The 27,369-nt window shown below is 45.1% G+C and overlaps 1 protein-coding gene across 1 annotated transcript in view; it reads right to left on the reverse strand.

The window, feature by feature from the left end:
- Window positions 1–13,607: 13,607 nt before the first annotated feature.
- Window positions 13,608–27,369, reverse strand: part of LOC129846388 (dedicator of cytokinesis protein 1-like) — a 99,346-nt gene continuing 85,584 nt past the window's right edge. The window contains exons 12-13 of the mRNA XM_055914317.1: window positions 23,460–23,608; window positions 13,608–14,935 (exon numbers count right to left, since the gene is read on the reverse strand). Coding sequence (XP_055770292.1) covers window positions 14,840–14,935; window positions 23,460–23,608 — 245 coding nt within the window. The 3' untranslated portion in view covers window positions 13,608–14,839. The remainder of the gene's footprint in view (window positions 14,936–23,459; window positions 23,609–27,369) is intronic.

The raw sequence follows: 27,369 nt of genomic DNA on the forward strand, positions 1-27,369 counted from the left end.
CTGCGTAACATGGCCAAACCCATCCCTAACCAGAATGACGCTGGGCCAATTGTGCTCCGCCATATTGGACTCCCGATCACAGCCGGTTGTGATACAACCCGGGATGGAACCAGGGTCTGTAGTGCCTTAGACCGCTGCGCCACTCAGGAGCCCATAAAGCTCAGGATCCCTACTAGCTTGCTTGTCAAAGCCAGTTGTAAGCTACTGCACAGGCACCAGTTAGGTTATCCATTACCATCTCTGGAATAAGAGGTTATCCATTACCATCTCTGGAATAAGAGGTTATCCAGTACCAACTCTGGAATAAGAGGTTATCTAGTACCAACTCTGGAATAAGAGGTTATCTAGTACCATCTCTGGAATAAGAGGTTATCCAGTACCAACTCTGGAATAAGAGGTTATCTAGTACCAACTCTGGAATAAGAGGTTATCCAGTACCAACTCTGGAATAAGAGGTTATCTAGTACCAACTCTGGAATAAGAGGTTATCCAGTACCGACTCTGGAATAAGAGGTTATCCAGTACCAACTCTGGAATAAGAGGTTATCCAGTACCAACTCTGGAATAAGAGGTTATCTAGTACCAACTCTGGAATAAGAGTTTATCCATTAACAACTCTGGAATAAGAGGTTATCTAGTACCAACTCTGGAATAAGAGGTTATCCAGTACCGACTCTGGAATAAGAGGTTATCCAGTACCAACTCTGGAATAAGAGGTTATCCAGTACCAACTCTGGAATAAGAGGTTATCTAGTACCAACTCTGGAATAAGAGTTTATCCATTAACAACTCTGGAATAAGAGGTTATCCAGTACCAACTCTGGAATAAGAGGTTATCCATTACCATCTCTGGAATAAGAGGTTATCCAGTACCAACTCTGGAATAAGAGGTTATCCATTACCAACTCTGGAATAAGAGGTTATCCAGTACCAACTCTGGAATAAGAGGTTATCCATTACCAACTCTGGAATAAGAGGTTATCCATTACCAACTCTGGAATAAGAGGTTATCCATTACCAACTCTGGAATAAGAGGTTATCCAGTACCAACTCTGGAATAAGAGGTTATCCATTACCAACTCTGGAATAAGAGGTTATCCAGTACCAACTCTGGAATAAGAGGTTATCCAGTACCAACTCTGGAATAAGAGGTTATCTATTACCAACTCTGGAATAAGAGGTTATCTAGTACCAACTCTGGAATAAGAGGTTATCCAGTACCAACTCTGGAATAAGAGGTTATCTAGTACCAACTCTGGAATAAGAGGTTATCTAGTACCAACTCTGGAATAAGAGTTTATCCATTACCAACTCTGGAATAAGAGGTTATCTAGTACCAACTCTGGAATAAGAGGTTATCTAGTACCAACTCTGGAATAAGAGGTTATCCATTACCAACTCTGGAATAAGAGGTTATCCATTACCAACTCTGGAATAAGAGGTTATCTAGTACCAACTATGGAATAAGAAGTTGTACATCAGGGATTTATTGTACCTTCCTGGAATTACTTTTTATCTGCTATTGTAGATGTAACTGTTGTCAATGTAGTCTCTCTCTCTCTGGGGGCAACGGCTGGCCAGACTGCCGGAGCGACAGCAGAGTGTACATGCAGTGACTGTCTCGGCCAGGTGAGGGCAGTATTGCACCAGCGGTGAAGCATCTTATAATACTGTAGTCAGCAGAATGGAGATGAACAGTCATAGAAAGGAGGTCATATGTTACGCTGAATATAAATGTGTTAAAATACTGCTTCGAATTCAACATGTATATATTGTTACGCTGTGTCTTGGTAAATATATACTGTCTTGTAGGCCTAAAGGTTAATGAGATGCTTGTGAGATGTAATGAATCATTTCTTGCCATTTAATGGACTGAACTGTACAAGGGACTATGGCTATTCTGATTGACGGTATAAACAATTAGCTAGAAATGGCACAAAAGTGAATCCAAATAAGATCTGTGTAGTCTGAGTGTTGTTTTATACGGTGCTCAGCCATCAACAAATACGTTCATTCATTTTTACAAGCCGGCTGTCTGACTTGCTTTTGTAGTCCAGATGAGTTTCGCCACCTTGAAAATTCAATTTTGCGCAGAGCCTTTTCCTCGTCACACTCTCTTCTACAGCTGACATTCCAGAGGATTCTATGTGTTCCGGAGTGTTCTGAATACCTTCCCGCCTTCTCACTTCTCTCTCTCTCTTCCTGTATCCGTTGGTAGGTCTCCTAGCAACGCCAGAGAGGGAAACACCTGCGCCTCATAATGGCCGTTAATATAGGTCACTGCGGTGTGTTTTTCTTTCAGTACGCAGCCAAAATGGCGTCCTATTCCCTTTATAGTGCACTACTTTTGACCAGGGCCCCATAGTGCACCATATACTGTATATATATATATATATATACACTACAGACTGAATGGAGGAACGTGATCGAGCTTTGTCATCCTCTACAGTGGTAGTGAGTGACTAAGAGATTTGACTGTTGCTACACCCATAGTGGGAGTCTGATGTGAGACTGCTCTAGTCTGTAAGTGTGTCTGTCTGTGTGTGTGTGTGTGTGTGTGTGTGTGTGTGTGTGTGTGTGTGTGTGTGTGTGTGTGTGTGTGTGTGTGTGTGTGTGTGTGTGTGTGTGTGTGTGTGTGTGTGTGTGTGTGTGTGTGTGTCTGTGTGTGTCTGTGTGTGTATGTGTGTCTGTCTCTGTGTGTGTGTGTGTGTGTGCATGTGTGCGTGTGTGTGTGTGTGTGTGTCTGTCTCTGTGTCTGTGTCTGTGTGTGTGTGTGTGTGTGTGTGTGTGTGTGTGCGTGTGTGTGTGTGTGTGTGTGTGTGCGCGTGCGCATGCGTGTGCGTGTGTGTGTGTGTCTGTGTGTGTGTGTGCGTGTGCGTGTCTGTGTGTGAACCTTGAGTCAGAGTTGAATCATTTCACACCACTTCTAACGACAAGAAGGTCGGGGAAAAAGAACTAAATGAAAAGGGAAGTTGTATATAGTGGAACACTGATGTCATGGCATTGACTCTGCACATCTCTATCCCTGGCAGCAACACCTACACGGATACCTTGAGAGCTCATCGTGACATGTTTTAAAATGATCGAGTGTCTCTGGAACCACAGAAAAGCTGTAGGCAATACTACAACTACAGCAATCACAACCTAGCTCAAAGATACAGTTTAGCTGTCAACATTACAGCAGAGCACCTTGAAGACTTGGTCAGAGGAATGGAGACAGAACATTACAGCAGAGCACCTTGAAGACTTGGTCAGAGGAATGGAGACAGAACATTTACAGCAGAGCACCTTGAAGACGGTCAGAGGAATGGAGACAGAACATTACAGCAGAGCACCTTGAAGACTTGGTCAGAGGAATGGAGACAGAACATTACAGCAGAGCATCTTGAAGACGGTCAGAGGAATGGAGACAGAACATTACAGCAGAGCACCTTGAAGACGGTCAGAGGAATGGAGACAGAACATTTACAGCAGAGCACCTTGAAGACGGTCAGAGGAATGGAGACAGAACATTACAGCAGAGCACCTTGAAGACGGTCAGAGGAATGGAGACAGAACATTTACAGCAGAGCACCTTGAAGACTTGGTCAGAGGAATGGAGACAGAACATTACAGCAGAGCACCTTGAAGACTTGGTCAGAGGAATGGAGACAGAACATTACAGCAGAGCATCTTGAAGCATCTCCAATCCAAAATCAAATCTAGAATTGGCTTCCTATTTCGCAACAAAGCATCATTCATTCATGTTGCCAAACATACCCTCGTAAAACTGACTATCCTACCGATCCTTGACTTCGGCGATGTCATTTACAAAATAGCCTCCAACACTCTACTCAGCAAACTGAATGCAGTCTATCACAGTGCCATCCGTTTTGTCACCAAAGCCCCATATACTACCCACCACTGCGACCTGTATTCTATCGTTGGGTGGCCCTCGCTCCATATTCGTCACCAAACCCACTGGCTCCAGGTCATCTATACGTCTCTGCTAGGTAAAGCCCCACATTATCTCAGCTCACTGATCACCATAGCAACACCATTGCCTTACCCTCCCTAATCTTACCTCATTTGCACACACTGTATATAGATTTTTCTATTGTGTTATTGACTGTCTGTTTGTTTATTCCATGTGTAACTCTGTTTAGTTGTTTGTGTCACACTGCTTTGCTTTATCTTGGCCAGGTCGCAGTTGTAAATTAGAATTTGTTCTCAACTGGCCTACCTGGTCAACTGGCCTACCTGGTCAACTGGCCCACCTGGTCAACTGGCCTACCTGGTCAACTAGCCTACCTGGTCAACTGGCCCACCTGGTCAACTGGCCTACCTGGTCAACTAGCCTACCTGGTCAACTGGCCTACCTGGTCTACCGGCCCACCTGGTCAACTAGTCTACCTGGTCAACTGGCCTACCTGGTCAACTAGCCTACCTGGTCAACTGGCCTACCTGGTCAACTAGTCTACCTGGTCAACTGGCCTACCTGGTCAAGTGGCCTACCTGGTCAACTAGCCTACCTGGTCAACCGGCCCACCTGGTCAACTGGCCTACCTGGTCAACTAGCCTACCTGGTCAACTGGCCCACCTGGTCAACTGGCCCACCTGGTCAACTGGCCCACCTGGTCAACTGGCCTACCTGGTCAACTGGCCTACCTGGTCAACTAGCCTACCTGGTCAACTGGCCCACCTGGTCAACTGGCCTACCTGGTCAACTAGCCCACCTGGTCAACTGGCCTACCTGGTCAACTGGCCTACCTGGTCAACTGGCCCACCTGGTCAACTGGCCTACCTGGTCAACTGGCCTACCTGGTCAACTGGCCCACCTGGTCAACTAGCCTACCTGGTCAACTGGCCTACCTGGTCAACTGGCCCACCTGGTCAACTGGCCTACCTGGTCAACCGGCCCACCTGGTCAAGTAGTCTACCTGGTCAACTACCCTACCTGGTCAACTGGCCTACCTGGTCAACCGGCCCACCTGGTCAAGTAGTCTACCTGGTCAACTGGCCTACCTGGTCAACTGGCCTACCTGGTCAACTAGCCTACCTGGTCAACTAGCCTACCTGGTCAACTGGCCTACCTGGTCAACTGGCCTACCTGGTCAACTGGCCTACCTGGTCAACTGGCCTACCTGGTCAAGTAGTCTACCTGGTCAACTGGCCTACCTGATCAACTGACCTACCTGGTCAACTAGCCTACCTGATCAACTGGCCTTCCTGGTCAACTGGCCCACCTGGTCAACTGGCCTACCTGGTCAACTGGCCTACCTGATCAACTGGCCTACCTGGTCAACTAGCCTACCTGGTCAACTGGCCTACCTGGTCAACTGGCCTATCTGGTCTACTGGCCTACCTGGTCAACTGGCCTACCTGGTCAACTGGCCCACCTGGTCAACTGGCCTACCTGGTCAACTGGCCCACCTGGTCAACTGGCCTACCTGGTCAACTGGCCTACCTGGTCAACTAGCCTACCTGATCAACTGGCCTACCTGGTCAACTAGCCTACCTGGTCTACTGGCCTACCTGGTCAACTACCCTACCTGGTCAACTGGCCTACCTGATCAACTGGCCTACCTGGTCAACTGGCCTATCTGGTCTACTGGCCTACCTGGTCAACTGGCCTACCTGGGCAACTGGCCCACCTGGTCAACTGGCCTACCTGGTCAACTACCTGGTGAAATAAATAAAATCATGCTGTGGGATGTTTTTCAGCGACTGGGAGACTAGTCAGGATTGAGGCAAAGATGAAAGGAGCAAAGTACAATGAGATCCTTGATGAAAACCTGCTCCAGAGCACAGGACCTCAGACTGGGGTGAAGGTTCACCATCCAACAGGACAACGACCCTAAGCACACAGCCAAGACAACACAGGAGTGGCTTTGGGACAAGTCTCTGAATGTCCTTGAGTGACCCAGCCAGAGCCTGGACCTCAACTGGATCAAACATCTCTGGAGAGACCTGAAAATAGCTGTGCAGCGACTCTCCCCATCCAACCTGACAGAGCTTGAGAGGATCTGCAGAGAAGAATGGGAGAAACTCCCCAAATACAGGTGTGCCAAGCTTTTAGCGTCATACCCAAGAAGACTCAAAGCTGTAATCGCTGCCAAAGGTGCTTCAACAAATACTGAGTAAAGGGTCTGAATACTTATGTAAATGTGATATTTCAGTTTTTAACATTTGCAATAATGTCTAAAAACTTGTTTTTGGTTTGTCATTATGGGGTATTGTGATGTCATTATGGGGTATTGTGATGTCGTTATGGGGTATTGTGATGTCGTTATGGGGTATTGTGATGTCATTATGGGGTATTGTGTGTAGATTGATGAGGGGAACAATTGAATCCATTGTAGAATAAGGCTGTAACGTAACAACATGTGGACAAAGGGATGTGGTCTGAATACATTGTAGGCTGTTCTGCAAGGAACTTTACCCATGAAACAGCCTACAAGGCAGCGCTCTGACTTATCAACCTCTGAGGCTGAAATTGAGTCTGATCAGTCTGTCAAGAATGGAGCTCTCCCACTGTAAATATAAATATCATCCATAAAACATGAAGTGTCCCTTATAATTATACACATCATGTTACGCAAGCTAACAATCAACATAGATAACAAGACTAGCCAAGTTTGTTGTGTTGTTCCTTGCAATTGACTGTGGTCTTGGGGGCAGCCTTGAAGACAGACTGTCTTGTCAGGCATCGCTCAGGGTTTAAATGACCCACGAGCTCATTGCCATCAACGCAGCCACAGGGCTCCTTGATGAGGTGGTTATCGTGCATCTGAACAGTGGTACTTATGATTATCTCGACAAAACAACTCGTGTTATGTTGTGACCACAAGAAAAGTATTCTGGTGAGGTCCTTAGTATGCTGCATACATCAATGGGAACACAGTTAACCAGCACCACATGATGTGATTGAGAAATAGTTTGGAGCCTATTACTGTAAGTCCAAAAGGCTTGTCTAGCATTGACTTTCTGTTCAATACATTTAGGTAATAAAGCAACACAAACAGCAGGCGTGATATTTCCATGCGTTACCCTCCACAGATCAATACGCAACTGAAAATATGTACATCCACTGTATCCAATGATAACCTGTCAACGTGAGAGGGCACTCTGGCAAGGAGAGAGACATACTTCCAGAAAGACAGAGAGAGAGGAGACATTTCTAAGGATCCAAACAAATGTAAGTGTGTCAAGTGGAACAGAATATATACACCATTATTTCAGGGAGGCAGATGTGACAAATGACACTGTGCTAGTGTGAGATGGAAATGTATTTCTTCCTGGAGAGAGAGAGAGAGACAGAGAGAATAGATAGGGAGATAGAAAGAGAGAGAGACAGAGAGAATAGATAGGGAGAGAGAAAGAAAGAGAGAGAGAATAGATAGGGAGAGAGAGAATAGATAGGGAGAGAAAGAGAGAGAGAGAGAATAGATAGGGAGAGAATAGATAGGGAGAGAGAGAGAGCGAGAGAGAGAGAGAATAGATAGGGAGAGGGAGAGAGAGAGAGAATAGATAGGGAGAGAGAGAGAGAGAGAAAGAAAGAAAGAAAGAGAGAGAGAGAGAGAGAGAGAGAAAAAGAAAGAGAGACAGAGAGAAAGAGAGAGAGAGGGAGAGAGCGAATAGATAGGGAGAGAAAAAGAAAGCGAGAGAGAGAGAAAGAGAGAGAATAGAGAGAGAGAGAGAGAGAGAGAGAGAGAGAGAGAGAGAGAGAGAGAGAGAGAGAGAGAGAGAGAGAGAGAGAGAGAGAGAGAGAGAGAGAGAGAGAATAGATAGGGAGAGGGAGAGAGAGAGAATAGAGAGAGAGAGAGAGAGAGAGAGGGAGAGAGAGAATATGTTCACCGGACGTGCTACCTGTCCCAGACCTGCTGTTTTCAACTCTCTAGAGACCGCAGGAGCGGTAGAGATACTCTTAAGGATCGGCTATGAAAAGCCAACTGACATTTACTCCTGAGGTGCTGACTTGCTGCACCCTCGACAACTACTGTGATTACTATTATTTGACCATGCTGGTCATTTATGAACATTTGAACATCTTGGCCATGTTCTGTTATAATCTCCACCCGGCACAGCCAGAAGAGGACTGGCCACCCCTCATAGCCTGGTTCCTCTCTAGGTTTCTTCCTAGGTTCTGGCCTTTCTAGCTAGTTTTTCCTAGCCACCGTGCTTCTACACCTGCATTGCTTTTTGTGTGGTTTTAGGCTGGGTCTCTGTACAGCACTTTGTGACATCAGCTGATGTAAGAAGGGCTTTATAAATACATTTGATTTGATTTGAATAGATAGGGAGAGAAAGAGAGAGAGAGAGAGAGAGAGAGAGAGAGAGAGAGAGAGAGAGAGAGAGAGAGAGGAAGGGAGGGAGAGAGAATAGATAGAGAGAGAGAGAGAATAGATAGAGAGAGAGAGAGAGAGAGAGAGAGAGGAAGGGAGGGAGAGAGAATAGATAGAGAGAGAGAGAGAGAATAGATAGGGAGAGAAAGAGAGAGAGAGAGAGAGAGAGAGAGAGAGAGAGAGAGAGAGAGAGAGAGAGAGAATAGGTAGGGAGAGAAAGAGAGAGAGAATAGATAGAGAGAGAGAGAGAGAGAGAGAGAGAGAGAGAGAGAGAGAGAGAGAGAGAGAGAGAGAGAGAGAGAGAATAGATTGGGAGAGAAGGAGAGAGAGAGAATAGATAGAGAGAAAGAGAGAGAGAGTGAGAGAGGTAGAAGGCTGTCTCATGATATGTTCTAACTGTTTAGAGAGGTAGAAGGCCGTCTCATGTGATTGCTGAGAGACATTCTTTCATGGAAGAAACACAGTGGCAGTGTCTAAAATGTCCCCCTATTCTCTATACAGTGCGCTACATGACCCCTATTCTCTATACAGTGCACTACATGACCCCTATTCTCTATACAGTGCACTACATGACCCCTATTCTCTATACAGTGCACTACATGGCCCCCTATTCTCTATACAGTGCACTACATGCCCCCCTATTCTCTATACAGTGCACTACATGGCCCCCTATTCTCTATACAGTGCACTACATGGCCCCCTATTCTCTATGCTGTGCACACTAGCATATGTCTCTGGTCAGATTTGTCTCTTTAGTACCTCAGTATATGTTAAAGACAGATGTTTCCAGTATATACCAGTGAAGATATTCAACAGGAACTCAGTATATGTTAAAGACAGATGTTTCCAGTATATACCAGTGAAGATATTCAACAGGAACTCAGTATATGTTAAAGACAGATGATTCCAGTATATACCAGTGAAGATATTTAACAGGAACTCAGTATATCAGTATAAGAGCATGTGGAAGCTCTGGGTATTCATTCTAATCTTCATATTGTGTCCCGTATCCTATCAGACACTCTCCCAAGGCAACGAGGTTGTTTCACAACGAGCCAAAAATCAAAAGTACATTTGATGCTGTGGCTCTACACACCATGATGCAATTCAGCAAAATTATAACTAATTTCACTGATAACTAAGTTGTTATAATTGTTGGAGGATGACAGAAACACTGTGTTGTATCACCCACAGCCAGATGGGAGGACATAAATGATGACATTTCTTTACAGTTTCAGTTCCACAGGGAACTGTCATACCACCTGGCACTGTCGATTACAATACTTTACTATGTGTCACCGTAATGCTTGTCACTAAATATTTCACCGTAATGCTTGTCACTAAATCTGTGTTTACATCCTGTTTAGCATTCACGTCCAGGTACAGGGACCACAATATATTCCATATGTTAGACCACCCATCTGTCACATATAGAGGTTAAACCCTGTTTAATATTACCGTAAGAGACAGAGTATACGTGCACAACCCTGTGTTACATTAAAAGGTACAATGCATCTGTCACATATAGAGTTTAAACCCTGTATAATATTACCGTAAGAGACAGAGTACACGTTCGTAACCCTGTGTTACATTAAAAGGTACAATGCATCTGTCACATATAGAGGTTAAACCCTGTTTAATATTACCGTAAGAGACAGAGTACACGCTCATAACCCTGCATTACATTAAAAGGTACAATGCATCTGTATTTTACCTCAATACCAAATTATTTCTGGGTATCAATTAAGAATCTGTGATTGTTGATTTTTCACATTTTAATTGAAAACAAAGGTAGCTTCAGCAAAGAGCAATTTCTCAAGAAAGAATTTAGCTAGGATTCTCTGGGAGTGGTCTGAGTGGGGGAGGGGAAAACTGAAAACTAGTTGTTATTGGCAGAGAGGTTTAGAACTCTCTTTCTTATTGGTCTATTAAGGAATTTACTGATGTCACCAGGCACGCCAAAACCCCAATCTAACCAAAACAGGCTGAAATTTCAGGCGGTCTTTTCAAAACAGCTCTTACACTAAAAGGGCATTGTCATCATTTTCTGAGTATTATTCAAAACCCATAGTGTAGATGTATATACAAAACCCATAGTGTAGATATATATACAAAACACAGGAAAATCACATTTTTGACCCTTAACGTAAGAGACTGCTCAGAGTGCACCTTCATAACCCTGTTTAACAGGGGTGTCAAACATACCCTGCGAGGGGGTCCAAACCGGCCCGTGGAGGGTTTGATAATAAAAAAGGGGGGACAGACAATGGACATAAAGTGGCAAGAAAAAGTATGTGATCCCTTTGGAATTACCTGGATTTCTGCATAAATTAGTCATAAAATTTGATCTGATCTTCATCTAAGTCACAACAATAGACAAACACAGTCTGCTTAAACTAATAACACACTAATTATTGTATTTCTCTTGTCTATATTGAATACATCATTTAAACATTCACAGTGTAGGTTGGATGTGAACCCCTAGGCTAAGGACTTCTCCAAAAGATAAATGGAGTCAGGAGTCAGTTAACCTGGAGTCCAATCAATGAGATGAGATTGGAGATGTTGGTTAGAACTGCCCTGCCCTATAAAAAACACTCACAAAATGTTAGTTTGTTATTCACAAGAAGCATTGCCTGATGTGAACCATGCCTCAAACAAAATAGATCTCAGAAGACCTACAATTAAGAATTGTTGACTTGCATAAAGCTGGAAAGGGTCACAAAAGTATCTCTAAAATCCTTGACGTTTATCAGTCCACGGTAAGACAAATTGTGGCCGTTCTGCAAAGATGACTGCAAGAGCACAGCGCAGAACGCTCAATGAGGTTAAGAAGAATCCTAGAGTGTCAGCTAAAGACTTACAGAAATCTCTGAAACATGCTAACATCTCTGTTGATGAGTCTTACGATACGTTAAACACTAAACAAGAATGGTGTTCATGGGAGGACACCACGGAAGAAGCCACTGCTGTCCAATAAAAACATTGCTGCACGTCTGAAGTTTACAAAAGAGCACCTGGATGTTCCACAGCGCTACTGGCTAAATATTCTGTGGACAGATGAAACTACAGATGAGTTGTTTGGAAGGAACACAGCATTATGTGTGGAGAAAAAAGGCACAGCACACCAACATCAAAACCTCATCCCAACTGTAAAGTCTGGTGGAGGGAGCATCATGGTTTGGGGCTGCCTCAGGGCCTGGACAGCTTGCTATCATTGACGGAAAAATGAATTTCAAGTTTATCAAGACATTTTGCCGGAGAATGTAACGCTATCTGTCCGCCAATTGAAGCTCAACAGAAGTTGGGTGACGCAACAGGACAACGACCCAAAACACAGAAGTAAATCAGCAGAATTGTTTCAACTGAACTAAAAACACGCCTTCTGGAGTGGCCCAGTCAGAGTCCTGACCTCGAACCGATTGAGATGCTGTGGCCTGACCTCAAGAGAGCAGTTCACACCAGACATCCCAAGAATATTGCTGAACTAAAACAGGTTTGTAAAGAGGAATGGTCCAAAAGTCCTATAGAAAAAGTTTTTGTTGAAGTTATTGCTGTCAAAGGAGGGTCAACCAGTTATTAAATCCAAGGGTTCACATACTACTTCCACCCTGCATTGGGGAAAGAGGGAAACCTAGTCAGTTGTACAACTGAATGCATTCAACTGAAATGTGTCTCTCTGAATCAGAGAGGTGCAGGAGTCATTTAACCCAACTCCTCTGAATCAGAGAGGTGCAGGAGTCATTTAACCCAACTCCTCTGAATCAGAGAGGTGCAGGAGTCATTTAACCCAACTCCTCTGAATCAGAGAGGTGCAGGAGTCATTTAACCCAACTCCTCTGAATCAGAGAGGTGCAGGAGTCATTTAACCCAACTCCTCTGAATCAGAGAGGTGCAGGAGTCATTTAACCCAACCCCTCTGAATCAGAGAGGTGCGGGGGGGCTGCCTTAATCGACATCCACGTCTTCGGCGTCCGTGGAACAGTGTGAATGTTTACACGGTGTGTTCAATTGTTTGTGTGTTATTAGTTCAAGCAGACTGTGTTTGTCTATTGTTGTGACTTAGATGAAGAGCAGATCAAATTTTATGACCAATTTATGCAGAAATCCAGATAATTCCCAAAAGGTTCACATACTTTTTCTTGCCTCTGTACATACATAGTTTATTGACTGTCCAGCAGGCTAATAATTACTAATTACAATGTATCTACATTCATACGGTTTCTTGACTAGACAGTCAGGGAGCATAGAAAATTCCCCAAAAGATGGATAGAGGACTACTTTTTTGCAAATTTTGATAAAATAAAATCTAATTTCAGTGCGGTCCTCCGGAACTCGTTGAAGATGAAATCGGCCCCTGGGGCAAAATGAGTTTGACATCCCTGCTGTATAATATTACCGTAAGAGACTGTACAGAGTACACCTTGATAACGCTGTATAACATTACCGTAAGAGACTGTACAGGCGTCACCGTGATAACCCTGCATTACCTTACCGTAAGAGACTGTACAGGCGTCACCTTGATAACCCTGCATTACCTTACCGTAAGAGACTGTACAGGCGTCACCTTGATAACCCTGCATTACCTTACCGTAAGAGACTGTACAGGCGTCACCTTGATAACCCTGCATTGCCTTACCGTAAGAGACTGTACAGGCGTCACCTTGATAACCCTGCATTGCCTTACCGTAAGAGACTGTACAGGCGTCACCTTGATAACCCTACATTGCCTTACCATAAGAGACTGTGTAGAGTTCACCTTGATAACCCTGCATTGCCTTACCGTAAGAGACTGTGTAGAGTTCACCTTGATAACCCTGCATTGCTTTACCGTAAGAGACTGTGTAGAGTTCACCTGAATAACCCTGCATTACCTTACCGTAAGAGACTGTGTAGAGTTCACCTGAATAACCCAGCATTGCCTTACCGTAAGAGACTGTGTAGACTTCACCTTGATAACCCTGCATTGCCTTACCATAAGAGACTGTGTAGAGTTCACCTTGATAACCCTGCATTGCCTTACCGTAAGAGACTGTGTAGACTTCACCTTGATAACCCTGCATTGCCTTACCGTAAGAGACTGTGAAGAGTTCACCTGAATAACCCAGCATTGCCTTACCGTAAGAGACTGTGTAGAGTTGTGATTGCTGTCAGTGAAAGCCAGCTAGTTGCTATACATCCTTTAATCAAAGTCAACAACACAGACGGAAACAGACTTCGTTTAAAGATACATTTAGTATTTTGTTTCGTGAAGCTGAAGAGCAACGAGGGGAAAAACAAAGAGGCAGTTGAACGTTTATTCAGAAGTCAGTAGTGAATTGGAAACAGTCAATGTTACAGCATTAAAAATCCTATACAATGACAATGTATGATGAAGGAGGGAGTTAGTTGTGTTCACTCCAAAGAAAACACAAACCTTACCAATAGAATCAATGATAGGCAGATTCTCACATACCAATTCTTTACAGTCCCTGTCATTTAAAATCTTTAAAAAAACTTTTTGGGGGGTATATAAATGAAAACCTGTTAATCTAATGCAATGTTAATACAAAAAAGTCATGATAAATTCCACATAAAAAATGAAAGGAAAATAAAATTCTATATACAAACCTCTGTACAAAGCGGGAATATGAATAGAAAAAGATAAACCACTGAATAAAATGATGTTTTCTGTAACTATGCATACAAAAGATAAACTAGGGAATAAAAAGCCTGTTTTCTGTTACTATGTGCTCCCAGCGCCTAAGAGCAGGTGGGCGGGGTCAGAATGCTGCTCGTCACTCACCAGCCTGTCTATTGGTCAAAGTGTAAAAGACAGAACCAGAGAACGGTTCACTCACCTGGTTCTGATTCTAAATCCATTTCACTCATTCTAATTCTATAGGTGGAACACGATCTCATAGCATTTACAAAGGCCTGAACTAAGTGGTATATCAAGTGGAGAATGGAGTCATAGATGGTAAACAGCATCAATGAATTCAGTGACCAGTAATCATGTGAAACTGATTCACCCATCTACCTATGGTAAAGTAAACCGCATCATCACACTAGAGGCAAAGATGAAAGAATCAATGAGTCTCTGCACCAAACGGCACCCCCATATTCCCTACGTAGTGAACTACTATTTACCAGAGCCTTAATCGGCCGTGGTCAAAAGTAGTGCACTATATAGGGAATAGGGTGCCGTTTGGGACACAGTCAAAATGAATGGCTCAATAAGGAGTGTTACCTGAGTGAGAAACTCTTCTTCCACTCCTGGTCAGACTGTTGCTGTTTCCCCCTAATGGCACCCTCTTCACTATATAGTGCCCTACGTTTGACCAGAGCCCTATGGTCAAAAGTAGTCCAAAGTAGTGCACTACTGGTAATAGGTCGCCATTTTGGAATGCATCCTTGTGTTGAGCAGGGACGGGGGGGACGGGGGGGAGGCGAGGGTGGGCGATGGGGGGGAAGAGAGATTGCAGAGGGGAAAGAACCTTGTTTTTTTTATAAATCGGGTGTCTTAATGTCATTGTTTATTGTACAATTCCTGAATCGATGGAGGCTTGTTTCCTGGTGGTCTTCGGGGGAGGGGGAGGGGGGGTCTTGCTGGGAAGAGGAGGCGGCAGATGCTGTTAGAAAGAGAATACAGAAATATTAAGCCACGTTTACGAGACATTATTAAAGGCTCATACATTCCTTATGACACGTTGTGAAGCTTTACACCCGGATGCTTCAAGTAGATTAAAGGAAGACGATGATCTGTATCCTGGAAACGAAGCAGGGCATCTCACAACTCAGCGGTTAAAAGATTCCTGAGATTCTGCTGCCAACATACTGACTCAAATCTCCAGCCACTTTAATAATGGGACAAATTGATGTCATAAATGTATCACTAGCCACCTTAAACAATGCCACTTTATATCATGTTTACATACCCTACGTTACTCATCTCATATGTATATACTGTACTCTATACCGTCTACTGCATCTTGCCTATGCCGTTCTGTACCATCACTCATCCATATATTTATATGTACATATTCTTATTCATTCCTTTACACTAGTGTGTATAAGGTAGTTGTTGTGAATTTGTTAGATTACTTGTTAGATATTACTCCACGGTTCGGAACTAGAAGCACAAGCATTTCACCACACTCGCATTAACATCTGCTAACCTTGTGTATGTGACCAATAACATCTGCTAACCGTGTGTATGTGACCATTAACATCTGCTAACCATGTGTATGTGACCAATAACATCTGCTAACCATGTGCATGTGACCAATAACATCTGCTAACCATGTGACCAATAACATCTGCTAACCATGTGACCAATAACATCTGCTAACCATGTGTGTGTGACCAATAACATCTGCTAACCATGTGTATGTGACCAATAACATCTGCTAACCATGTGACCAATAACATCTGCTAACCATGTGTATGTGACCAATAACATCTGCTAACCATGTGCATGTGACCAATAACATCTGCTAACCATGTGTATATGTGACCAATAACATCTGCTAACCATGTGACCAATAACATCTGCTAACCATGTGTATGTGACCAATAACATCTGCTAACCATGTGCATGTGACCAATAACATCTGTTAACCATGTGACCAATAACATCTGCTAACCATGTGCATGTGACCAATAACATCTGTTAACCATGTGACCAATAACATCTGCTAACCATGTGTATGTGACCAATAACATCTGCTAACCATGTGTGTGTGACCAATAACATCTGCTAACCATGTGTATGTGACCAATAACATCTGCTAACCATGTGACCAATAACATCTGCTAACCATGTGTATGTGACCAATAACATCTGCTAAATATGTGACCAATAACATCTGATAACCATGTGTATGTGACCAATAACATCTGCTAACCATGTGTATGTGACCAATAACATCTGCTAACCATGTGTATGTGACCAATAACATCTGCTAACCATGTGTATATGTGACCAATAACATCTGCTAACCATGTGTATGTGACCAATAACATCTGCTAACCATGTGTATGTGACCAATAACATCTGCTAACCATGTGTATGTGACCAATAACACCTGCTAACCATGTGACCAATAACATCTGCTAACCATGTGACCAATAACATCTGCTAACCATGTGTATGTGACCAATAACATCTGCTAACCATGTGTATGTGACCAATAACATCTGCTAACCATGTGACCAATAACATCTGCTAACCATGTGTATGTGACCAATAACATCTGATAACCATGTGACCAATAACATCTGCTAACCATGTGTATGTGACCAATAACATCTGCTAACCATGTGTATGTGACCAATAACATCTGCTAACCATGTGTATGTGACCAATAACATCTGCTAACCATGTGTATGTGACCAATAACATCTGCTAACCATGTGTATGTGACCAATAACATCTGCTAACCATGTGACCAATAACATCTGCTAACCATGTGACCAATAACATCTGCTAACCATGTGTATGTGACCAATAACATCTGCTAACCATGTGTATGTGACCAATAACATCTGCTAACCATGTGTATGTGACCAATAACATCTGCTAACCATGTGTATGTGACCAATAACATCTGCTAACCATGTGTATATGTGACCAATAACATCTGCTAACCATGTGTATGTGACCAATAACATCTGCTAACCATGTGTATGTGACCAATAACATCTGCTAACCATGTGTATGTGACCAATAACATCTGCTAACCATGTGACCAATAACATCTGCTAACCATGTGTATGTGACCAATAACATCTGCTAACCATGTGACCAATAACATCTGCTAACCATGTGTATGTGACCAATAACATCTGATAACCATGTGAGCAATAACATCTGCTAACCATGTGTATGTGACCAATAACATCTGCTAACCATGTGTATGTGACCAATAACATCTGCTAACCATGTGACCAATAACATCTGCTAACCATGTCTATGTGACCAATAACATCTGCTAACCATGTGACCAATAACATCTGCTAACCATGTGTATGTGACCAATAACATCTGCTAACCATGTGTATGTGACCAATAACATCTGATAACCATGTGTATGTGACCAATAACATCTGCTAACCATGTACATGTGACCAATAACATCTGCTAACCATGTGTATGTGACCAATAACATCTGCTAACCATGTGTATGTGACCAATAACATCTGCTAACCATGTACATGTGACCAATAACATCTGCTAACCATGTGTATGTGACCAATAACATCTGCTAACCATGTGACCAATAACATCTGCTAACCATGTGACCAATAACATCTGCTAACCATGTGTATGTGACCAGTAACATCTGCTAACCATGTGTATGTGACCAATAACATCTGCTAACCACGTGTATGTGACCAATAACATCTGCTAACCATGTGTATGTGACCAATAACATCTGCTAACCATGTGTATGTGACCAATAACATCTGCTAACCATGTGTATGTGACCAATAACATCTGCTAACCATGTGACCAATAACATCTGCTAACCATGTGTATGTGACCAATAACATCTGCTAACCATGTGACCAATAACATCTGCTAACCATGTGTATGTGACCAATAACATCTGATAACCATGTGAGCAATAACATCTGCTAACCATGTGTATGTGACCAATAACATCTGCTAACCATGTGTATGTGACCAATAACATCTGCTAACCATGTGACCAATAACATCTGCTAACCATGTGTATGTGACCAATAACATCTGCTAACCATGTGACCAATAACATCTGCTAACCATGTGTATGTGACCAATAACATCTGCTAACCATGTGTATGTGACCAATAACATCTGATAACCATGTGTATGTGACCAATAACATCTGCTAACCATGTACATGTGACCAATAACATCTGCTAACCATGTGTATGTGACCAATAACATCTGCTAACCATGTGTATGTGACCAATAACATCTGCTAACCATGTGACCAATAACATCTGCTAACCATGTGTATGTGACCAATGACATCTGCTAACCATGTGTATATGACCAATAACATCTGCTAACCATGTGTATGTGACCAATAATATCTGCTAACCATGTGTATGTGACCAATAACATCTGCTAACCATGTGTATGTGACCAATAACATCTGCTAACCATGTGTATATGACCAATAACATCTGCTAACCATGTGTATATGACCAATAACATCTGCTAACCATGTGTATGTGACCAATAACATTTGATTTGAGATTCTGTAATAGGCTCTAGATGTATAAATCAATACTCAGAACTGAACCTCCCCAGGAATTCATCTTCAACATAATTAATTAGTTACAAATAATATTTCAGCAGGAAATCTCCTTTCGAAAGAATTTAGCCTTCGAGGATTGAGGCGGATGATTCAAGCACTTTGAGTGAAACTCCAATCCAAGTTAATTCCAGTGTTTTTTACTCAGTCATGACTCATCTAATTAATTCCAGCGTTCAACACCTGTCGTGTCCAAGGCAGTGACTGAAAATAAACAAAACACTGTAAAAAGCACACCTGAATTTTTGAAACTTACGCAACAGTGAGGTATTCACAATGACACTAGACTCAATGACACCAGCAGTCAAGGACTTGGAGTCGAACACTCTGTCACTAGCTGGGAAAATCTGTTTGGAATGTCCTTCCCCCACTAATCTGGTCTGACTCCAGTTTACTGCCTCCCCCTCCCCCACTAATCTGGTCTGACTCCAGTTTACTGCCTCCCCCTCCCCCACTAATCTGGTCTGACTCCAGTTTACTGCCTCACCCTCCTCCACAAATCTGGTCTGACTCCAGTTTACTGCCTGTCCCTCCCCCACTAATCTAGTCTGACTCCAGTTTACTGCCTGTCCCTCCCCCACTAATCTAGTCTGACTTCAGTTTACAGCCTGTCCCTCCCCCACTAATCTAGTCTGACTCCAGTTTACTGCCTGTCCCTCCCACACTAATCTAGTCTGACTCCAGTTTACTGCCTGACCCTCCCCCACTAATCTAGTCTGACTTCAGTTTACTGCCTGTCCCTCCCACACTAATCTAGTCTGACTCCAGTTTACTGCCTGTCCCTCCCCACTAATCTAGTCTGACTCCTGTTTACTGCCTGTCCCTTCCCCACTAATCTAGCCTGGCTCCAGTTTACTGCCAAGTCCCCACCCCTCCCAGTGAGACTAATCTAGTCTGACTCCAGTTTACTGCCATGTCTCCCCCTCCCAGTGAGACTAATCTAACCTGACTCCAGTTTACTGCCAAGTCTCCCCCTCCCAGTGAGACTAATCTAGCCTGACTCCAGTTTACTGCCAAGTCTCCCCCTCCCAGTGAGACTAATCTAGCCTGACTCCAGTTTACTGCCAAGTCTTCCCCTCCCAGTGAGACTAATCTAGCCTGACTCCAGTTTACTGCCAAGTCTCCCCCCTCCCAGTGAGACTAATCTAGTCTGACTCCAGTTTACTGCCAAGTCTTCCCCTCCCAGTGAGACTAATCTAGTCTGACTCCAGTTTACTGCCAAGTCTCCCCCTCCCAGTGAGACTAATCTAGCCTGACTCCAGTTTACTGCCAAGTCTCCCCCTCCCAGTGAGACTAATCTAGCCTGACTCCAGTTTACTGCCAAGTCTCCCCCTCCCAGTGAGACTAATCTAGTCTGACTCCAGTTTACTGCCAAGTCTTCCCCTCCCAGTGAAACTAATCTAGCCTGACTCCAGTTTACTGCCAAGTCTCCCCCTCCCAGTGAGACTAATCTAGCCTGACTTCAGTTTACTGCCAAGTCTTCCCCTCCCAGTGAGACTAATCTAGCCTGACTCCAGTTTACTGCCAAGTCTCCCCCTCCCAGTGAGACTAATCTAGCCTGACTCCAGTTTACTGCCAAGTCTCCCCCTCCCCCAATAATCTAGTCTGACTCCAGTTTACTGCCAAGTCTCCCCCTCCCCCACTAATCTAGTCTGACTCCAGTTTACTGCCAAGTCTCCCCTTCCCAGTGAGACTAATCTAACCTGACTCCAGTTTACTGCCAAGTCTCCCCCTCCCAGTGAGACTAATCTAGCCTGACTCCAGTTTACTGCCAAGTCTCCCCCCTCCCAGTGAGACTAATCTAGTCTAACTCCAGTTTACTGCCAAGTCTCCCCCCTCCCCCTCACAGTGAGACTAATCTAACCTGACTCCAGTTTACTGCCAAGTCTCCCCCTCCCAGTGAGACTAATCTAGCCTGACTCCAGTTTACTGCCAAGTCTCCCCCTCCCAGTGAGACTAATCTAGCCTGACTCCAGTTTACTGCCAAGTCTCCCTCTCCCAGTGAGACTAATCTAGCCTGACTCCAGTTTACTGCCAAGTCTCCCCCTCCCAGTGAGACTAATCTAGTCTGACTCCAGTTTACTGCCAAGTCTCCCCCCTCCCAGTGAGACTAATCTAGTCTGACTCCAGTTTACTGCCAAGTCTCCCCCTCCCTGTGAGACTAATCTCACCTGACTCCAGTTTACTGCCAAGTCTTCCCCTCCCAGTGAGACTCATCTAACCTGACTCCAGTTTACTGCCAAGTCTTCCCCTCCCAGTGACTCATCTAGCCTGACTCCAGTTTACTGCCAAGTCTCCCCCACTAATCTAGTCTGACTCCAGTTTACTGCCTGTCCCTCCCCCACTAATCTAGCCTGACTCCAGTTTACTGCCAAGTCTCCCCCACTAATCTAGTCTCACTCCAGTTTACTGCCTGTCCCTCCCCCACTAATCTAGCCTGACTCCAGTTTACTGCCAAGTCTCCCCCTCCCAGTGAGACTAATCTAGCCTGACTCCAGTTTACTGCCAAGTCTCCCCCTCCCAGTGAGACTAATCTAGCCTGACTCCAGTTTACTGCCAAGTCTCCCCCCTCCCAGTGAGACTAATCTAGCCTGACTCCAGTTTACTGCCAAGTCTCCCCCTCCCAGTGAGACTAATCTAGCCTGACTCCAGTTTACTGCCAAGTCTCCCCCTCCCAGTGAGACTAATCTAGCCTGACTCCAGTTTACTGCCAAGTATCCCCCTCCCAGTGAGACTAATCTAGCCTGACTCCAGTTTACTGCCAAGTCTCCCCCCTCCCAGTGAGACTAATCTAGCCTGACTCCAGTTTACTGCCAAGTCTCCCCCTCCCAGTGAGACTAATCTAGCCTGACTCCAGTTTACTGCCAAGTCTTCCCCTCCCAGTGAGACTAATCTAGCCTGACTCCAGTTTACTGCCAAGTCTCCCCCCTCCCAGTGAGACTAATCTAGTCTGACTCCAGTTTACTGCCAAGTCTCCCCCTCCCAGTGAGACTAATCTAGCCTGACTCCAGTTTACTGCCAAGTCTCCCCCTCCCCCACTAATCTAGTCTGACTCCAGTTTACTGCCAAGTCTCCCCCTCCCAGTGAGACTAATCTAGCCTGACTCCAGTTTACTGCCAAGTCTCCCCCTCCCAGTGAGACTAATCTAGCCTGACTCCAGTTTACTGCCAAGTCTCCCCCTCCCCCACTAATCTAGTCTGACTCCAGTTTACTGCCAAGTCTCCCCCTCCCAGTGAGACTCATCTAGTCTGACTCCAGTTTACTGCCAAGTCTCCCCCTCCCAGTGAGACTAATCTAGCCTGACTCCAGTTTACTGCCAAGTCTCCCCCTCCCAGTGAGACTAATCTAGCCTGACTCCAGTTTACTGCCAAGTCTCCCCCCTCCCAGTGAGACTAATCTAGCCTGACTCCAGTTTACTGCCAAGTCTCCCCCCTCCCAGTGAGACTCATCTAGTCTGACTCCAGTTTACTGCCAAGTCTCCCCCTCCCAGTGAGACTAATCTAGCCTGACTCCAGTTTACTGCCAAGTCTACCCCCTCCCAGTGAGACTAATCTAGCCTGACTCCAGTTTACTGCCAAGTCTCCCCCCTCCCAGTGAGACTCATCTAGTCTGACTCCAGTTTACTGCCAAGTCTCCCCCTCCCAGTGAGTCTAATCTAGCCTGACTCCAGTTTACTGCCAAGTCTCCCCCCTCCCAGTGAGACTAATCTAGCCTGACTCCAGTTTACTGCCAAGTCTCCCCGTCCCAGTGAGACTAATCTAGCCTGACTCCAGTTTACTGCCATGTCTCCCCCTCACCGTGAGACTAATTTAGTCTGACTCCAGTTCACTGCCAAGTCTCCCCCTCCCAGTGAGACTAATCTAGCCTGACTCCAGTTTACTGCCAAGTCTCCCCCTCCCAGTGAGACTAATCTAGCCTGACTCCAGTTTACTGCCAAGTCTCCCCCCTCCCCCTCACAGTGAGACTAATCTAACCTGACTCCAGTTTACTGCCAAGTCTCCCCCCTCCCAGTGAGACTAATCTAGCCTGACTCCAGTTTACTGCCAAGTCTCCCCCTCCCAGTGAGACTAATCTAGTCTGACTCCAGTTTACTGACAAGTCTCCCCTCCCAGTGAGACTAATCTAACCTGACTCCAGTTTACTGCCAAGTCTTCCCCTCACCGTGAGACTAATCTAGTCTGACTCCAGTTTACTGCCAAGTCTCCCCCTCCCAGTGAGACTAATCTAGCCTGACTCCAGTTTACTGCCAAGTCTCCCCCTCCCAGTGAGACTAATCTAGTCTGACTCCAGTTTACTGCCAAGTCTCCCCGTCCCAGTGAGACTAATCTAGTCTGACTCCAGTTTACTGCCAAGTCTCCCCCTCCCAGTGAGACTAATCTAGCCTGACTCCAGTTTACTGCCAAGTCTCCCCGTCCCAGTGAGACTAATCTAGTCTGACTCCAGTTTACTGCCAAGTCTCCCCCTCCCAGTGAGACTAATCTAGCCTGACTCCAGTTTACTGCCAAGTCTCCCCGTCCCAGTGAGACTAATCTAGTCTGACTCCAGTTTACTGCCAAGTCTCCCCCTCCCAGTGAGACTAATCTAGCCTGACTCTGAAGGTAGGAGGACCATCAGGCTGTAGGACAGACAGGGTTGAGTAGGAGAGGAGTGTGTTGCTGAGGACTGTCTCTCACACACACACACACACACACACACACACACACACACACACACACACACACACACACACACACACACACACACACACACACACACACACTCCCAGGTGGTGATGGGCTGTTGTTCCATTAACCGTAGTATTGACGTGGCATCATTAAGGAGCTGTTCTTAGCCCACATTAAAAACCTACCCTTTGATGGTGAGTCAGGGGAGGGGTGGAGGGACTCGTCAAGTCTTGATTATCTCCTAGCAGGTTCCCATAATCAGCAGAGATGCCCTTCACGGGCAGAGGAGGAGGAGTCTCCCCTTTATCAACCCCCATCCCGTTCAGCTCCAGACCTGAGAGAGAGAGACAGACAGAGAGAGAGACAGACAGAGAGACAAAGAGAGAGACAGAGAGAGAGACAGACAGAGAGAGACAGACAGAGAGACAGAGAGACAGTCAGACAGACAGAAAGACAGAGAGAAAGACACAGAGAGAGAGACAGAGAGAGAGAGACAGAGAGAAAGACACAGACATAGAGAGAGACAGAGAGAGAGACAGACAGAGAGACAGAGAGAGACAGACAGAGAGAAAGACAGAGAGAAAGACACAGACAGAGAGAGAGACAGAGAGAGACAGAGAGAAAGACACAGACAGAGAGAGAGAGACAGAGAGAAAGACACAAAGACAGAGAGAAAGAGGACAATCTTTATTCCTGAGGTCACCACTCATCACCAAAGGAAACAGCTGAATGCATACAGCAACAACAGTGAAAACGAGAGATGCTCTGAAACACATGAATGATGACTGTGATGGTTTGTTGGGAAACACACTGTGGAACATCCTGTCAGAGCTCCAGATCTAACAGACACCCTCCCCGTCTGTCTGTCTGTCTCTGTCTGTCTATGTCTGTCTGTCTCTGTCTGTCTCTGTCTGTCTCTGTCTGTCTCTGTCTGTCTCTGTCTGTCTGTCAATCTAGCTTTATTTATTCACACCAAACAAAACAAGTGACAGACAACAAAAACAGTTTGCAGGTGTGGTTGGAAACCCAAAGGCTGATAGAAAACCAGAATAAAACGGTATACAATACACAAGTACAAAACAAACACATAACAAAACATACTAATTATACAAGTATAAATGAACTGATCAGTAATCACCCAAAAATACATACTTGTTTGGTTTAAATGAGTGTGCATGTGTGTGTGTGTGAGAGAGTTAGGCTACATGGAGGAGATTACTGAGTAGTTTGGTTCATCAGGCTGACCCCCAGTCTTCGTGAAGGAGATTACTGAGTAGTTTGGTTCATCAGGCTGACCCCCAGTCTTCATGGAGGAGATTACTGAGTAGTTTGGTTCATCAGGCTGACCCCCAGTCTTCATGTAGGAGATTACTGAGTAGTTTGGTTCATCAGGCTGACCCCCAGTCTTCATGGAGGAGAGTACTGAGTAGTTTGGTTCATCAGGCTGACCCCCAGTCGTAATGTAGGAGATTACTGAGTAGTTTGGTTCATCAGGCTGACCCCCAGTCTTCATGTAGGAGATTACTGAGTAGTTTGGTTTATCAGGCTGACCTCCGGTCTTCATGGAGGAGATTACTGAGTAGTTTGGTTCATCAGGCTGACCCCCAGTCTTCATGGAGGAGATTACTGAGTAGTTTGGTTCATCAGGCTGACCCACAGTCTTCATGGAGGAGATTACTGAGTAGTTTGGTTCATCAGGCTGACCCCCAGTCTTCATGGAGGAGATTACTGAGTAGTTTGGTTCATCAGGCTGACCCCCAGTCTTCATGGAGGAGAGTACTGAGTAGTTTGGTTCATCAGGCTGACCCCCAGTCTTCATGTAGGAGATTACTGAGTAGTTTGGTTCATCAGGCTGACCTCCAGTCTTCATGGAGGAGATTACTGAGTAGTTTGGTTCATCAGGCTGACCCCCAGTCTTCATGGAGGAGAGTACTGAGTAGTTTGGTTCATCAGGCTGACCCCCAGTCTTCATGTAGGAGATTACTGAGTAGTTTGGTTCATCAGGCTGACCTCCAGTCTTCATAGAGGAGATTACTGAGTAGTTTGGTTCATCAGGCTGACCCCCAGTCTTCATGGAGGAGATTACTGAGTAGTTTGGTTAATCAGGCTGACGTCCGGTCTTCATGGAGGAGATTACTGAGTAGTTTGGTTCATCAGGCTGACCCCCAGTCTTCATGGAGGAGATTACTGAGTAGTTTGGTTCATCAGGCTGACCCCCAGTCTTCATGGAGGAGATTACTGAGTAGTTTGGTTCATCAGGCTGACCCCCAGTCTTCATGGAGGAGATTACTGAGTAGTTTGGTTCATCAGGCTGACCCCCAGTCTTCATGGAGGAGATTACTGAGTAGTTTGGTTCATCAGGCTGACCTCCAGTCTTCATGGAGGAGATTACTGAGTAGTTTGGTTCATCAGGCTGACCCCCAGTCTTCATGGAGGAGATTACTGAGTAGTTTGGTTCATCAGGCTGACCCCCAGTCTTCATGGAGGAGATTACTGGGTAGTTTGGTTCATCAGGCTGATCCCCAGTCTTCATGGAGGAGATTACTGAGTAGTTTGGTTCATCAGACTGACCCCCAGTCTTCATGGAGGAGATTACTGAGGAGTTTGGTTCATCAGGCTGACCTCCAGTCTTCATGGAGGAGATTACTGAGTAGTTTGGTTCATCAGGCTGACGTCCGGTCTTCATGGAGGAGATTACTGGGTAGTTTGGTTCATCAGGCTGACCTCCGGTCTTCATGGAGGAGATTACTGAGTAGTTTGGTTCATCAGGCTGACGTCCGGTCTTCATGGAGGAGATTACTGAGTAGTTTGAGTCATCAGGCTGACCCCCAGTCTTCATGGAGGAGATTACTGAGTAGTTTGGTTCATCAGGCTGACCTCCGGTCTTCATGGAGGAGATTACTGAGTAGTTTGGTTCATCAGGCTGACCCCCAGTCTTCATGGAGGAGATTACTGAGTAGTTTGGTTCATCAGGCTGATCCCCGGTCTTCATGGAGGAGATTACTGAGTAGTTTGGTTCATCAGGCTGACCTCCGGTCTTCATGGAGGAGATTACTGAGTAGTTTGGTTCATCAGGCTGATCCCCAGTCTTCATGGAGGAGATTACTGAGTAGTTTGGTTCATCAGGCTGACCTCCGGTCTTCATGGAGATTACTGAGTAGTTTGGTTCATCAGGCTGACCTCCAGTGTTCATGGAGGAGATTACTGAGTAGTTTGGTTCATCAGGCTGACCCCCAGTCTTCATGGAGGAGATTACTGAGTAGTTTGGTTCATCAGGCTGACCTCCAGTGTTCATGGAGGAGATTACTGAGTAGTTTGGTTCATCAGGCTGACCCCCAGTCTTCATGGAGATTACTGAGTAGTTTGGCTCATCAGGCTGACCTCCAGTCTTCATGGAGATTACTGAGTAGTTTGGTTCATCAGGCTGACCCCCAGTCTTCATGGAGGAGATTACTGAGTAGTTTGGTTCATCAGGCTGACCTCCAGTCTTCATGGAGGAGATTACTGAGTAGTTTGGTTCATCAGGCTGACCCCCAGTCTTCATGGAGGAGATTACTGAGTAGTTTGGTTCATCAGGCTGACCCCCAGTCTTCATGGAGGAGATTACTGAGTAGTTTGGTTCATCAGGCTGACCCCCAGTCTTCATGGAGGAGATTACTGAGTAGTTTGGTTCATCAGGCTGACCCCCAGTCTTCATGGAGGAGATTACTGAGTAGTTTGGTTCATCAGGCTGATCCCCAGTCTTCATGGAGGAGATTACTGAGTAGTTTGGTTCATCAGGATGATCCCCAGTCTTCATGGAGGAGATTACTGAGTAGTTTGGTTCATCAGGCTGACCTCCAGTCTTCATGGAGAAGATTACTGAGTAGGATGGTTCATCAGGCTGACCCCCATTCTTCGTGAAGGAGATTACTGAGTAGTTTGGTTCATCAGGCTGACCCCCAGTCTTCATGGAGGAGATTACTGAGTAGTTTGGTTCATCAGGCTGACCCCCAGTCTTCATGGAGGAGATTACTGAGTAGTTTGGTTCATCAGGCTGACCCCCAGTCTTCATGGAGGAGATTACTGAGTAGTTTGGTTCATCAGGCTGACCCC

The sequence above is a fragment of the Salvelinus fontinalis genome, unplaced genomic scaffold (assembly GCF_029448725.1).
Source record: "Salvelinus fontinalis isolate EN_2023a unplaced genomic scaffold, ASM2944872v1 scaffold_0519, whole genome shotgun sequence".
Classification (NCBI taxonomy): Eukaryota; Metazoa; Chordata; class Actinopteri; order Salmoniformes; family Salmonidae; genus Salvelinus; species Salvelinus fontinalis.